At 39.0% G+C, this 15,856-nt stretch overlaps 1 protein-coding gene across 6 annotated transcripts in view; it reads right to left on the reverse strand.

Annotated features, from left to right (window-relative positions):
* CTNNA2 (catenin alpha 2) overlaps positions 11,991-15,856 on the reverse strand; it is a 1,212,918-nt gene continuing 1,209,052 nt past the window's right edge. For all 6 annotated transcript variants that reach the window (XM_021088202.1, XM_021088201.1, XM_021088200.1 and 3 more), the window contains one exon: positions 11,991-13,196. In XM_021088202.1, coding sequence (XP_020943861.1) covers positions 12,909-13,196 — 288 coding nt within the window. In that variant the 3' untranslated portion in view covers positions 11,991-12,908. The remainder of the gene's footprint in view (positions 13,197-15,856) is intronic.

Here is a 15,856-nt window from a genome sequence, read left to right on the forward strand (position 1 = left end):
TCTCAAAAGTCGTCATTTTAAACTGTGGAATAATCATGCTTGAAGAGCTTTTGCTAGAAGTCTGCAGTCACTTTTAAATCCTACACAAATTCTCTCAGCACATTTATAATTTCATTTTCTGTTTACTTATCTATCTTCACATAACTAGAACGTTCTTGAGAACCAGTAGTGAATCTTTAATCTCTATTTGCCATCACTTAGACTAGTCCTCGGCATAAATGCAATTTTTGATACATAATTGCTAAATGAATTAATGGTTCTAAAATTTAGAACACACAGCATGCACTGTTTTCCTTTCTTAGGTTACCTCATGTTCATAAAGGGACACTAGAAAAGAGAAAAGGTTCAAATTAAAAAATAAAATAAAATAAAATAATTAATGGAGAGTTTGTGGGAGAAAAAGGGGCAGGGATTGGCTGACTGTGGTATGTGACCCAAGACTGGACCGCTCATTGGTTTTGTAAATAAAGTTTTATTGGAACACAGTGTGCTTATTTGTTTATATATTGTCTATGTCTACTTTTACCCCACAACAACAGAGGTGAATTGTTGTGACAGAGTTCACATGGCCAACCAAGCTGAAAATATTTCCTGCCTCACCCTTACAGGAAAAGTTTGCCACGTCCTGCTTTAAATCATGTAAACTGCATTCTCATATTTTTACCGTATAGGAGGTATTAAAATTCCTACTTCGCCCTTTGAGGTAATTATAGAATATAATTATTTGCAGAAGCTGTGTCTGAAAGTTATTGCTGGAACACATGCAATATTCTAAATAAATATTTCAGGAAGAACAAAAGTTTCTAGGTGCTGTTAATAAATTGAGAGAAAATGTATTCTGGTCTGATATGAATAATGGATTCTGGCTAAAAGGATAATCACATCCTGTTAAATCTTATTTTCATGTCTTGAGAATGAAGGTTAATATGATGCTGGGTACTCTTTCCCATCCACATTCATGTCAAGGGGACGTGGCTTGTTTTTCCCACACACATACTTCCTTTTCTGCATCATACAACATGGCAAATACCCAGTCATCTTCTCTCTTCTTAATACAGAAACATGAAGGTACAGCCAGATTCAGATGCATGTTATTTTCAGTAGCTCTTTTTTCTCTTTTTGTTCATGTGTGGGCTAAAGCAGACCCTCCTTTGCATCTTCTCAATACATGATCAATACTGAATTGATTCATGACTCTAGGTGTTCTCAAATATTTTTATTTATTTATTTATTTATTTTTGTCTTTTTATCTTTTCTAGGGCTGCAACCACGGCATGTGGAGGTTCCCAGGCTAGGGGTTGAATCAGAGCTGTAGCCACCGGCCTACATCACAACTACAGCAACGTCAGATCCGAGCCGTGTCTGCGACCTGCACCACAGCTCACGGCAACGCTGGATCCTTAACCCACTGAGTGAGGCCAGGGATAGAATCCACAACCTCATGGTTCCTAGTCGGATTCGTTTCCGCTGGGCCATGACGGGAACCCCCTGCTGCACCATCTTGATAGGACCCTGGCTTAGGTACTTGGAAGAGAAGCATATAAAAATGCATAACGAGGAGCTCCTGCTAGGGTGCAGCAGGATCAGTGGCATCTCTGGAGTACTGAGACTCAGGTACAATCCCTGAACTGGCACTGTGAGTAAGGATCTGGGGTTGCCACAGCTGTACATTAGGTGGCAACTACGGCTTGGATCTGATCCCTGGCCTGGGAACTTCATATGCCTTGGGGCAGCCAAAAAAGAAAGAAAAATGCATAGCAATATTATACATTTCCTATGAGTTCAGGAGTGTACATAAATGTAAAGAAAAATATATTATTCCTTACTACCTCATGTTAAAAGGTGCTTCTGTGGCGGAAAGGCACAGACACAGACTGGCTCAGAAGTAAAGTGGACGACAGCCTAAATTTTATCTGTAATGATTTGAATATGTCTTTTTTAAAAGAAAGAATTTATATATGGTTTGTGAAATTGACAGTTATTTAACCACCTCCTCCAGATAATACTAATTAACACTAAACAACCTGTGTTAAAATTTTATTCAGGTACATAAGGAGTTAGACAAGGTTACCTTTCCTGTACCACAACATCCAAAACTCTCAGAGTGATTTTTACCAACCATCCTCTATGGTAGGCAAAAGTGTGAATGTGGGCAGGCACAGTCTTCATCTCTGAACTCTGTTACATGATTCTGAGCTTATTTTTTATATATTTCAAATCTCAAATTTGGTCCTTAAAACCCACAGTGGATTCATCCATGTTCTTGGCCAGATTCTCAGCTTCCAGAGTTTCGTCCTTTCACATACCTGTAAATTGCAATTGTTTGGAAAAAAAGAATGATAAATTAAACCTTTTTCCTCTCTCTGACCCCATTTATCTGATGACAAGCTTTACCCTCTGTGATTCTGTGGCTTTGAAGGATTTTCTCCCCTTATTTGAATTCAGACCCCTATGGATGACATTGTCGCTGTAATATCGCTATGCCCACTCCTATGACAGAGCCTCCAGAACAGACATATTTGGACACTAAGTATATAACTTTCACCTTTTTTTTGTTTGATTTAATCCACAGCTGTTCAGCCTCACTTTCTGCTGACAAATTCCATCTTGAGTGTGTGCCATGCAACTATCCTCTTTCACTCTAGGATCTTCCCCAATTCCTCTGAAAGACTTCTAGCTTAACAGAAGTGTGAAACAGATAACGCCCCTGGGGAATTGCTTCAGCCTGTCTTCCTTCCAGTGGACAATTCTAAGAGGGATGTTGAGATTATTTTTTTCCCTGGTAGGATGGAGTTGAACTCTGTTGACATTATACTAACTAAAGAAGTAAATGGAGGTGAGGGAAGAGGGACTACCAACACCTTTGGTTCTCTCAGTGATGACTGTACTATGCTGGGTACAGATTTGAGGAAATATAGTAGGAAATCCTTCTATGTATCAGATTCCCTAAGGTCAGTGAAGATGATAGCATTCTAGAATGCAGCAAGCCAGGTGGGAACATGGAACCACCAGAGATAAGACGAATACAATGACTGTAATGAGCAGCTGGAATGGTGGTTAAGGAGCCACAACTACAAGAATCTGCAGCACTGCCTAATAAACAATGTGATCCTAGAGACAAGAGGGACAGGAAACAAAGATATCCACTTGAGGAGAAACCCAGTTGGAGGTTTACATGAGCAAATAAAATATGTAAGAGCTATTGAACTGAAATAGATACCCAGGGACTCAAATCCCATCATGCTCCTATCCTGGCTAGGCTGGAGATTAATGAAGGCAGGAGAAGACAAGGAGTTCTAGCTCAAGTTTTACAGCCTGTCTAGTTGATGTCTAGAAGACCATAGTTGTTTCCTTGTACAAGTTGTTTAGTGCATAATTGAGATGGATATTTTGTAGCAGCTAGTAGAAACCATGATCACCTTGGTTCTATAACCTGTGAGGGAGAGATCATTAAGGTAGAAATGGCCAAGTGAAATCCCTGAAGATGCTCCTCCATTCATGACAGTAAGCCAGAAGCAATATCACCTCCCAAGTGGAATTATCAAATTTAGCTCAACCTTCCAAGATTTAAAAGATACAGCGGAAGTCATTGAATGAGGATATCCTATCTCTAGTCAGTGAACTCATGGTCCCTGAAAAACAATCCTAAATTGGATGTTCCAGCTTTATTGAATCAGATTACCAGAATCTCTGACACATGATCTGGGGCTATTGACATGAACATAAAACTATTTTCAATCTCTACAAATAAAGAAGGCAAAAGACAAGTTGCATTTACGTAGGGATAATGCCAGTACACATTTACTCAACATTAGGGTTATAATTAATGTCTTAATCTCTGAGAAAATATAGCCTAGAGTGACCTTAATTGTTTTGACATACAGAACATAATCTGCATCCACCCCATTAATCATAGCATGACCCAATAAATACAAAATGACAAGTACTTGTGACACATTAATAGAACATATGAGTGTCAGAACTTGTGAGATAAACCTTACAAATATGCAGAAGTGAGCCTTGTTGGTTAAGTGTTTAGAAGTTCAGTGGTCTGAGCATGCCAGAACATCTTTTTTAGTGTATCCTTTGACACTGAGAAAGATGCACAGTGCTCAGTAAGCATCTGGAAATTTTGAAGGCAGAATTTACTCCATTTGAGGATAATGTGCACACCTATTTATCTGGTGACACAAAAGACTCCCAGTTTCAAGCCGGATCCAAGAGAAATTTCTAGAACAAGTCAAGGCTGTGAGAAAACTTTCTCTGCCACTATCAAATATCATGTAATAGAGAAACTATGGAGGATATGAATGCCTGGTGGAGCCTTTGGCAAGTACAATTTGGAGAGTTTCAGTAGAAATCCCTAATGGTCTAGAGTAACATCATGCCTTCCAAAGCAAAAAACAAAAGAAAAACAAAAGCAAAAAAACCAATTTTCCATTTTGAAAGTTGTTCCTGACAAGTTACTGGCCTTAAGTAATAACCAAAGGATTTAGCAGAAGTGCTGATCACAATCTGGGTATGTCATGTTCACTACATTTTAGTATTAACAGGATGCAGCAGCAATCCAAAGTACAATGGAAATTAATCATCTGGGCTTAGGCATGGTAGAACTTGAGAACACAAGCAAGGTGTACCTCCCTTCTTCCTCACCTCATATGATGGACTTCATGGAGAGATTCACCATGGAGGAAATAAATCTGTGCCTGGTTTACAAATCGATCTTTTTGTTATGTTGATGTGAGCAAAAAATTACTGGGGCCATACTACAGCTCAGTTCTGAATTTGTGTTTCTCATCCTTCTAATCTTAAATTCTGCTGGATTTGACATTCTAGTTCCAAAGAGACAAAGTTTCTACTAGGAGGCACAGGAAGTTTTCTACTGAGCCAATAGCCACTACTCCCATGTCATCACTTTGGGCTCTTCATATTTGTTGAACAGAAGGCAAAGAAAGAGTTTCTCAACTCACTTGCTTCATTAGCCCTGATTATCATCAGGAGCTAGGGTGGCTGCACCTACATACTGGGCATATGGAGGCATATTCATAAAGTCAAGAATTTTGTTTTGTGCTTCCACGTCTAGAGATAACATGAACGTGCAGTTGCAGCAACCATGGCTTGATAAATCTGTCAGGACCCAGATCCTTCAGTGATGGAAATCTGCACCATACCCAGGGCAGTAGAAGAGGTGATGAACATCCATTGTAAACTGAGAATAGTGGCAGCAACTGAGATTGTAGCTTATCATTATGGCAAGTCTTTCATAAATATTTTGGCTGTCATCTTGAAAGTTAATGATGGGAGGTACTTAGGCATCATAAGTTTATTTAAGCAGGGCAAGGGGTGGACTCTGATAAAACTCTAGTACTCATATTCACATCTTCTTGGCCATTCTGATTTATCCACAACTCTGGAGCTCTTTATGAATCCATATTTCCTTTATGCTGGTAGAGACCTGCTTCAAGCACATGCAGCTTTCCTTTGACCCAAGGCCTTCCTTGAAAATCAATAGGTTCAAGTAGGAATGCTGTGCAGGAGTTCTCAGGAGAATTGAGTTCCTCTACCCACACAAATGATATATTTTACATCTTCATTTGTCCTTTTACTGATTATTGTAATTATAGTTGATTTGGAGAGTTTGGGGTTGATGGATAGAAACTGTTGCATTTGGAATGGATGGGCAGTGGGGTCATACTGTACAGCACAGGGAACTGTGTGTGACTGGGTCACTTTGCTATACCACAGAAATGGAAGAAAACTTGTAAATCAATTATACTTTAATTTAAAAAATTAAACTTTATATGAGTTGATTTCATTGGCTTATCCTCTGCCTTTATTATGTTTGCCTTTAGTAGTGGAATTATTTTCCTTTTCCATAGATATTTACTTCTTGTCATAGCATTTTCATTTTCATTTAGAGAAGATCCGTTAGCATTTCTTTTAGAGCAAGTTTAGAATTGATGTACTCTTTTAGTTTTTGAGAAATTAATTCTCCTTCAATTCTAAATAATAATCTTGCTGAGTATTGTACCCTAGGTTGTATATTTTTTTCCCTTTAAGAAAATTAAAAAAATTAAAAAAAAAAAGAACTTTAAATATATCAGGCCACCCCTTTCTGGTATGTAATGTTATGCAGAAAAATCAGCTGATAACATTATAAGGGGTTCCTTTGCATGTGCGATTTTTCTCTTGCTGCCTTTAGAATTCTCTTTTTATCTTTAACTTTTGCCGTTTAATTATGATACTACTTGGTGTGGGTCTCTTTGGGTTCATCTATTTTAAGACCTTCTGTACTTCCTGTATTTGTTTTCTTCTTCAGGCTTGGGAATTTTTCAGCCAGAATTTCATTAAATACATTTTCAGCACCTTCTTCTTCTCCTCTCCTTCTGGGACTTCTATAATGTGAATGTCTATATTCCTGATGTTATCCCAGAAAAATCCCTTACACTGTTTTCAGTTTTCAAAATGTGAGGATGTGCTACTCTGATTGGGTTATTTCCATTATTCTGCCTTCCAGATCCCTTATGTAGTCTTCTGAATCACCAATCTGCTGTTCATTAATTCCCTTTAGTGTGTTTCTCATTTTACTTACTGTATTCTTCAATGTTGACTAGTTCTTTTTTATACTTTATAATTTCTTGTTAAATTTCTCAATAAGTTCATCTATTCTTTTCCCTAGTTCATTTAGTAATCTTATTACTAATGCTTTGAATTTTTTATTTAGTATATTAATTGTTTTGCTAATTTTTTTAGGGGTTTTCTCTTGCTCTTTCAGTTGAAACAAATCCCTTGTATTCTCATTTTGCTTATCTTTCTCTGTCTCTATGAAATTAAGTGAAATAGTTACCTATGTTGGTCTAGAAGAGGTGTCCTTATGTGGGAATGTCCCTGTACAGTCTGGGTTTGCCCACGTCTTTGGTGCAAGAGCTGGATTTGACATGAACACAAGTCATGTCTTTCTTCAAGCTGTGCTGGCATTTATCACCTTGGTTGGAGTTGGGGTTGGAGAAGCAGGGGCTAGGGCTAGGACCAGGTTTGAAGAAGGGTTCCCCTTGGTCAGTAGCCATCACTACCCCATCAAGAGTGGGGTCAGGTCCCAAGATGCTGGTTCAGAATCCCTGAAGTTCAGGTTTGAACTGGCTCAGTTTTCCTTGTGTGTTCTTCACCCTCTTAGAACAAGCACACTCAACCCCTCAGGAGAGCCGTACTGGGTATTTGATGAGAGTTGGGGCATGGGCTGTTGTGCTCTAGCCATTGTCATAGATCCAGTGTGCCTCTCATAGACCACTCCTTCTGCGGGGAGCCGAGAAGATACAAGAAGCTGAGGAAGGGAGTTTGCCTAAACGGTGCAATTCCGAGGGCAGGCTCCTAATCAGAAAAAAAGGCCTGCTTGAATGGTGCAGTTCCAAGGACAAGCTCCTAACCAGGAAAGGGGCCTGTCTGAACAGTACAATTCCAAGGGCAGGTTCCTAAACAAGGGGATGCCTGCCTGTACGGCACAATTCTGAGGACAGGCCCCAGAAGACAATAAGGCTCGCCTGCTGACATAGGTGGAAAACTAAATTTCCTAGGAAATAATTTCCATTTTGTGTTGCTGAGTGGGGATTGTTCCATGGATAACTTAGTCTTTTCTGTTATTCACTTGCTATTCAGTTTTCCTCAGTCTTTCCTGATTATTTACTTATTATTCTTATTTTCCATTCTTATTTTCCTGTGGTGATTTGTGATTTAACAAAGTTACAACAATAATACAATAAGAATTTCATCCTGAAGGACTTTCCCCTATTTAAATCCAACTTAGTTAAAACACAGTGTTTATCAACTAGTTATATAGTAAACTTTAGAGTTAGGATTTTAATGAGGTTCAGAAAAGTTAGACATATATTATCCAAAAAACCTAGCTGTGAGTTTTGTCTTTGATTGTGAAAGCTTTTAAGTGATAGCTAGTTTAATTAAGTTGGTTTATATTTACTTACACTATCTCCCTGACACAACGCTTTGAAGATAAGCACCAGTCTACAAACAAAGTTTGTCAATGCCAAATTCTTGTGTTTATGGCCTCTTCAAAGTACTCACTAAGTTTAGGTAAGATAGAGATCTTAGAATGTGTAGCTGCTATACCACATAATAGTTAACCAATGTACTTTTAACACTGTAATGTAATCTGTAGTGAAAAACTGTCTAAATAATCAACCACTGTTGCCAATAAAGTTTGAGCAGTCCAGCACCCTGAAAGAAGGGACAAAGAGGCTGTCTCTGTATTTGTACATTCTCTGACGCCGTGTCCCTCTCCTATCGGGAAAAAGTGTACACTCCCTGGCCACCGGAGCTGGCCTCCGGCAACATCCTTCACTCATCATTAATGGGTTCTCACCTTCCTACACTGTTTCTCAGCTGAGCATTTTCCTCAGTGGTGGCTGCCCATATTCCACTATGGAGCTGCCCTACAGGACACACAATGCTGGAGCATCACTCAGCTTAGGCTGGGGCACATGCCTGGGTGGTTATGGGAAACAAGTCAGCCATGCGTGTAGTTTCAATCTGCACTTTCCATCATGTTTTGGCAACAAGCAGTCATTCATGTTCTCCCCACAACTGGAGTCAGGCTTCCCACAGCCCTCCTGTTAGTTCCACCAGCTCTCCAACCAGCCAGGGGGCTCATTTTCCCTTTATAAGACCCCAGATCTGTGGCTTGAATCAAACTGTTCATTCCCCAGAGAGGGGCTCTGCCTCTGTAGTCTCCCTTTCCCTTCTAAGTCTCTTCCCAGGGACATAGGTCCCAACCTGTCTTCTCAAATATACCATATCTTGTTTCTTCCAGCCCATGTTCACATACTGCTTCATAGATATTTTTCAATTTTCTGACTCTTTAGTTTCCCTGAATAAATTATATAGTAATCATACTTACTCTACATCTAGTTATTCAAGAAGTACCTGAAATTCTTTCTTACATTTCTATCCCATATGCCCCTTCTAACTAACATCAGACCCTTCAGGTCTCACCTCCTCATGTATTATCAGTTTTATCTTATGTAGACACTGCTTTACTTGTATCACCATCCCACTTAGAAACTCCCCATTTCCTACTGAATAATGGTCACACTCCTTCATGAGCCTCCTTAATTTACCCTCATCCTACATTTCCACATTTCTTGCCCTCTTTTCCACATCTTGAATCCCATGATTCCTGTTTCTGCACTTGTTTTCAGACCTCAAAGCATGCTGTTCTTTTTCCTTGAATGCTCACCCTAGTCACCCCTTGCCAAATTTACTCATTTATATATTTCATTCATGTAGAAATATTGTTTTCTCATTTCCAAATGCTATTCCATCCATTAATCCTTCCTCAAATATTATAATCTTCAATGCATTCAGACTTCTTTTGTCCTAAACAGTAGTCATTTCTTTACCTTGTTCATTTGGAATACGGAACATGATTTCTTAGCAGATTTCCTTACCTTTTTTTCCTGTCTCTATCATATGTTCCCACTTAGACTGTATGTTTCTCAAGAACAGGAAACAAGAAATAAACTTTTTTATTGCTGTAGAGCTCTTGGCTCAGTGTTTACATTTAATTATTTAAATTTTTTTTCTATTTTTTGGTCTTTTTAGGGCTGCACATGTGGCATATGGAAGTTTCCAGTCTAGGGGTAGAATTGGAACTACTGCAGCTGGCATACATCACAGCCACAGCAATGCCAGATCTGAGATAAGCCTATGACCTACACCACAGCTCACGGCAATGCTGGATTCTTAACCCACTGAGCAAGGCAAGGGATCAAATCTGCATCCTCATGGATACTAGTCAGATTCATTTCCACTGAGCCATGATGGGAACTTCTATATTTAATAATGTATCTGAGTTGATGTTATTCTCCTGATCACAAGAGAAATGATGGACAGTGATGATGTTTACTCACTAAGCTTTGGTAAAACAAATAAAATGAAGGACTGATTTCTAGAAACCACACACATGCAACGTTGCTCACATGCATGTATTAAAATATTTAATTCAAATTGAAGGGCAAAGGCAATGGCATTCTCCAGATGTTCCTCCAATGCCTGCTATTTTTCAGGATTTGTCAAGAAGCTTCAGAATTTTAAGTTTCTTGGCTAGTCTGAAGAATACTCCTTTCAACCCATTAAATCAGAGAAGAATGCATAAACCCAGAGTGATGCCATACTCAAGTGTTAACAAGAAAAGTTGCCAATTAGCTCACAGAGTAGTGCACTCAAATCAGGACCTGGCTCAGAGAATGCATTCCATAAATAGTTGTGAATCAATGTCAGTGGTTGCCCTTCTCAGTTTTTACACAACTTAAGGGAGTTGGATACTTGAAAGAGTGGTTTAATGATTGGTGTTAAAAATTACAGCTTTTATGGTGGCTTCTCCATCAACTGATCATTCTCAGCCTGGGTGGTGTTTTTAATCACATAGTGGTGGTATAGCCCAGCAGGGCCCTGTGGGGCTCCTGAGCACAAAAGCCTTTTTGTGTCCCCATTTCTTGTTTTTAGGAAATGGGCCTCACTCAGCCTCCGTGACCTTCCCTGGGTTCCCAGGGGCAGATTCAGACAGTTGCTGATCAGGGAAGGGAGGAATGCAAAGACAAGGGAGAAACAGCCAAGCAAAAATAGTACAGCCTTGGGACAGGGTCCTGGTTCCCTTTCAAGGGGTACACATAATGGCATAAGCATATTATACACCTCAGAAAAAAACTTAAATTCCTATGCTTCTTTTAGAAATGAATACTTTAAAAGTGAACAGCTTGGAGCCTTTCCTTGTGCTTCTCCCTCACTGGATTGCACCCTAGACACAATCACCCATAAAGTAATGATTAGGCACCATGAACACAATTGCCTCTTGGTTAAAGATTCTTATCACATGGTGTTTTTCACGAACCTTCCTAGTTTGTTCCAATCTCTGATCAATATGCCCTCTTTACCAGTAATGTTAGTCTAGGTGATAACCCAGAAGACCACCACCAGGATCATGCTGAAATCTCTCAACACCAGCTTCAATGAAAAAGATTCTCCGAAAGAAAGAAGAATGCATATTTGCCTCAGTCCTGATCCTTATCTGAAACCCTGTTTTTCTCCTTTTAGACTATAAAAATCTCTCTATTCTTCCCCATGAGAGGGCATGATCTTTAAGGCATTAGCCTGCTGTGGCCTCCTTTGCCTGGCAAAGCAATAAAAGCTGTTTTCTTCTCCCTTATCCAAAACTCTGCCTCCACATTTCTATTCAGCACCAATGGACAGAGGCCAAGTTTCAGCAGCAGTGGTGAGCAGTAATTTGGGCAGAATCATATCTAAATAAGATTCTGAACAAAGTGTCTTTTCTTCCACAAATCTTCAATCTCTTCTCCTTGGGACTTTGCAACTTAGCTAACACAAAGCATAGGTTTCAATGTCTCCTATTATGTTATCACATTGCTAAGAAACACATTTTATCAGAAGTCTTCTGGAGACATACTCTAACTTGATAACCTGTAGAAATCATTTAAATGGGAAGAGTTTCAAACACACAAATGAATATTTGTTCTTTTCCTCACTCCTCAAGCCATATCTTTTATTACTTTTATTACTCATGGGACAAGGGCCCTCTTCCTACAGTTTAGAGAAAAAAAATATTTTGAAATGAATAAAATATTTGGAAATGAGTGAGCCTCTCTATAATTTTCTTGGACTCAGTTTCTCATTGAGAACATATTAAGTTTCTTAAGTTTAGCCATAGCTAAACATGGTCCCCAAAATTCTAACACACGACTTTCTCATTTTAAATTCAGTTTGAAAGTAAATAAAAGCACATAGAAAAACACACACAAAAGCGATTCCTAGACTATAAAGATGACCTGGAGTCTTCTTTACATATGATCTGCCAATTTTACCCCCAATTTCTGAAAACAAAGACAAAGCATGTTTAACCAGTTTTCAAGAAGATGCTCTAATCATGTGCTAGATATGCATTCAAAGGAAGGAAGAAAGCAGTCTTCAGATGTCAAGATTAAATGTGTTTATTTTGAGTTAGTGGATACAATGGTACATTAGATACCAGAACTCCAAGCTACACCTATGTATTTGCCTCTAAACCTTCACACATTGTCAGTTTCCATTCCTCTAACATTCCATCACTGGGCCTTCTATTTCTAGAAAAATCATAGTTCAATTTTTTTTTAAAAAAAAATGTAAAAGCAAGATGATCACCACATTGTGCTTCCAGTGCCCCCAGAAGGATTATAATTGTTTTAAATAAATGTTTATCATTTTCAGTAAAGGGGGGAAATTGATAACATGAGCACTAGTAATGGCACGACTAGAAGAGAAAGAACAGAACACAGATGAAAAGAAGCATTTTAGGCTGGATGAATTAGTTTTCCCTTAGTAAAAAATCCACATAATATCATGGATACGATGTCAAAGTTAAACTGTTCAATTTGTGGGCCACACACTTAAGCGTATTGGCTAGTACATTTTTGCACTGAAACAGTAGCAATACAAGCTTTATGTTCTACCATTACACTTCCAGATTTTTCACTTATTAATATACCTGCCAACCTAATGATTCTTGCATGCATTAGAGTTTGCTTTTGTAGAGTTAAGTTTATTTTCCCCATCCCTCCCGCTCCCGTGAACATTGCAATGCGAACTCTTTGCCCAATTTTATGAGAATGTTGCAAAGGACAGCTCTGTACCACCTTGGGACAGGAATTCCCTGTCCCCACCCCGGGCTACAGATGGATCAGTCTTATAGATCACATCTCATCTTACATGCAAACAGACACTGCTCCCTTAATTTCCCCATGCCAGAGGCATATGAGTCAGCAGGTATGCATACAAAAATGGAATTAAAAAGAAAAGAAAAGAAAAAAGAAAGGAAAGAAAAAGCTCTTGTGTTAAAGCCTATCGTCCTAGAAGGAATCCATTGCTTTGAATTCACTTAAAGCCTGTACAGGCGAAATGTGTTTCTTCTGAGAACCTCGTCTAACTCGTGTCTGGAATTCTTCAGGTTTTTCTCTCTTCACAAGGGGCTTCTTTTCTGGAGCCTTCATCTTCCAAGACACAACAGGTGAGTTGACAGCTGCTGTCCCATAGACCTTCTGATACTTTGTTGAGGCCACATAGGATGCTTTCACTGTGAGGACAACAGCATTCATCAGGTTTTTAGCTGCCTGGATGAGTGATGTGGCACTGTCCAGCTAGAGCGGAAGAAGAATGAGATATACTCAGGTTAGTCAAGGTACGATATTCAGAAGATGGGGCTGCATTTTCACAATTAAAACAATCCTGTGTCTATGCAAGTATACCGTATTGCCCAAAGGGAGCAAATTATTTACACAAGGTGAATAGGTTACAAAGAAGTAACCTGTCTTCTGTCCCTAATCCCAAGATAAAAGGAAAAAAAAAAAAAAAGAGGATACTCGATGATACATTGCTTTCTAAAATCCCAATATCACTAAAGACAAAACCCTCTTTTGGGCATGTAAGGACTCCAATAGAACAAAAATGTTCCAAAGCGGAACATCTCATGTTATTGCATTAGGGTGATTGGTAATGAGGACAATTACTCAAATGTTTGAAAAGCATTTGGCAGGCACTGAAGAATAAAATGTCATAAGGAGTTACATATCAATTTGATGGCCTTCTCAGTGGAAGTATCTATTTACAGATGATTTCTCCATCCTGAGCTCAGGATTGGTAGGGATGCAGGTAGCTAAGCAGAGGAACATGCTCATGGGTGCATGCTCATGGCTTCTACTTAGGTGTTTATTGTGCTGGGGTATCTGTCTATTCCAAGATCTTAAATATATGGCTTATAAAAATATCAACATTGTGTCAGGCTTGTGTAGGCCAGAGAGCATTCAATGAGACCACCCCCATCCACACGCTAATGAAATATTGATTTCTTCCATATTCCAAAGGCTATTGAAAGAAATTGGTTTCCCCACTTAACTCTCCTAACAACCCTTACTATTACCATCAGTGCCCTTAAATGGTGAGAGACTTGGTCCAGTAATATTCAGAGGTTTACACAGCTTAAGCAATACAGTCCTTAAAGACTATCCTACTACTGTGACATACCACCAACCTGTTGGGTAGGGTGGCTTTAAAATTGCAATGAAATGTCACAACATAGAGCAAGTGGATTTAGACATTCACCTCCAAACTCTAGGGCCAGAGATTTTTTTAAAATTCCTTCTTTTCTGCTTCTAACTGTTAAGACAGTGTGGTACCTACGAGATACTCAATTATTTGATATCTTTTTCAAACTCCTGGACCACCAAAGCTGGAAATATTCAAAACTGCAATTCCAGACTCCCTTTCAGCCACAATTCTACAGGTGACCTAGGGAAAGGAAAGAACTACCAGCTGGACTGCAAATATTACTGCTGCCTCAGGGATGCATGAAGGTAGTCTGTTCATCGAACTTGTGACATCAGCTAAGGAATGTATCCATTGTGATTAAAGGAGAGATCCAAGGATGTGCCTAAGTAATGTGCTTCTAGTTGCTGAGACGGTTCATTGTATAATTTGTAATTGATAGACTGCATCTGCATTAGAGAATGAGAGGTAGGCCTATAGCCTTCGGGGTGTGATGTAAGTAAGAGTGTTTATGCCCACGGACCCCAAACACTGTGCCCTCCCCCCCTTGCGTGAGGTGACCCACATTCATTTAATTTGTCATCTCTTGAGACCAAAACATGTCCTAAATAGAGACTGGGGACATCAAAAGTTACTCTAAGGCCTCTATGAGGTTGTTGTTCTGGCTGTTCTCTGTTCCATATCCTTTATTAAAGCTAAATAAACATTATTCCGAGTTAAAAATTCTATGACAAATGATTTCAATTCTTCTACCACACAAAAAGCTCATAAAATCAGATTGCTGGAGAAAACAGAAGCAGCCTTCTATGGATGAATTTCTTGCAATACTTGAGGTTTCACCACACACACACACACACACACACACACACACACACACACACACACAGATTAAAGATCAGCTTTACACTGACTCCACAATAATAGAAGCAGAGATTTGTAGTTTAGAGCCGTGACTCAATGAATAAATATATAATTGTCTGCTTTGTGAATTAAATCGACCAAATGAACAGAGTAACTGCTTACTTTACCAATTCTATTATACCTTACAAGGTGTACACATACCAAAATAACTGTTTAACCCATAACGTCTACTTTATACAGTATAAATTTCTAAGCCTTGCTAAGGCAAAGCAAATTCTAGATTATTCATGTTAATGTAAGGGAAGCTAAGCACCGATTAGTGCAGTGATTCTCAAAGTACAGTCTCTGAACCAGCAGAATCAGCATCACCGGCAAACTGTTAGAAATGCAAACTTTCAGGTCAATCCCCAAATTTCTCAATCAAAAGCTGTCAAGCCAGGGGATTCTGATTCATGCCAAAGATTGAGAACCACTGGATTAATGAAACCCAAAGACGATCTGAAGGCTTATTTCATCCCATGATTTCAGGACTTTCACCATTCACAAGTTTGATACCATCTGCTAGTTACCTGGTTGAATTTCACTTTTTCATCTTTCCAATTATACTCCCAGGTAGAAGTGTAAATAATGAAGGAAACAGATAGCAAAATGCTGGGACAATTACAAGATCAGTCAAGGTTTCTTTAGGGCATACCCCTGACCAACTGACAATTCCCTGTCAAAGTCTGTCAGGTTTCAAAAATGAGTAATATTCATTCACAAAGTTAGTTACTACTATCATGTGCTACAGGTAAAGAGAAGGTAGAGAGATTTTATATCAGGGGACAGTTCTGCTGATTTGCTTTGGAGCAACAGAATTAGTAGAAGTAGAATAGGATAAGATATGTCTTATTAC

The sequence above is a fragment of the Sus scrofa genome, chromosome 3, assembly GCF_000003025.6.
Source record: "Sus scrofa isolate TJ Tabasco breed Duroc chromosome 3, Sscrofa11.1, whole genome shotgun sequence".
Lineage (NCBI taxonomy): Eukaryota > Metazoa > Chordata > Mammalia > Artiodactyla > Suidae > Sus > Sus scrofa.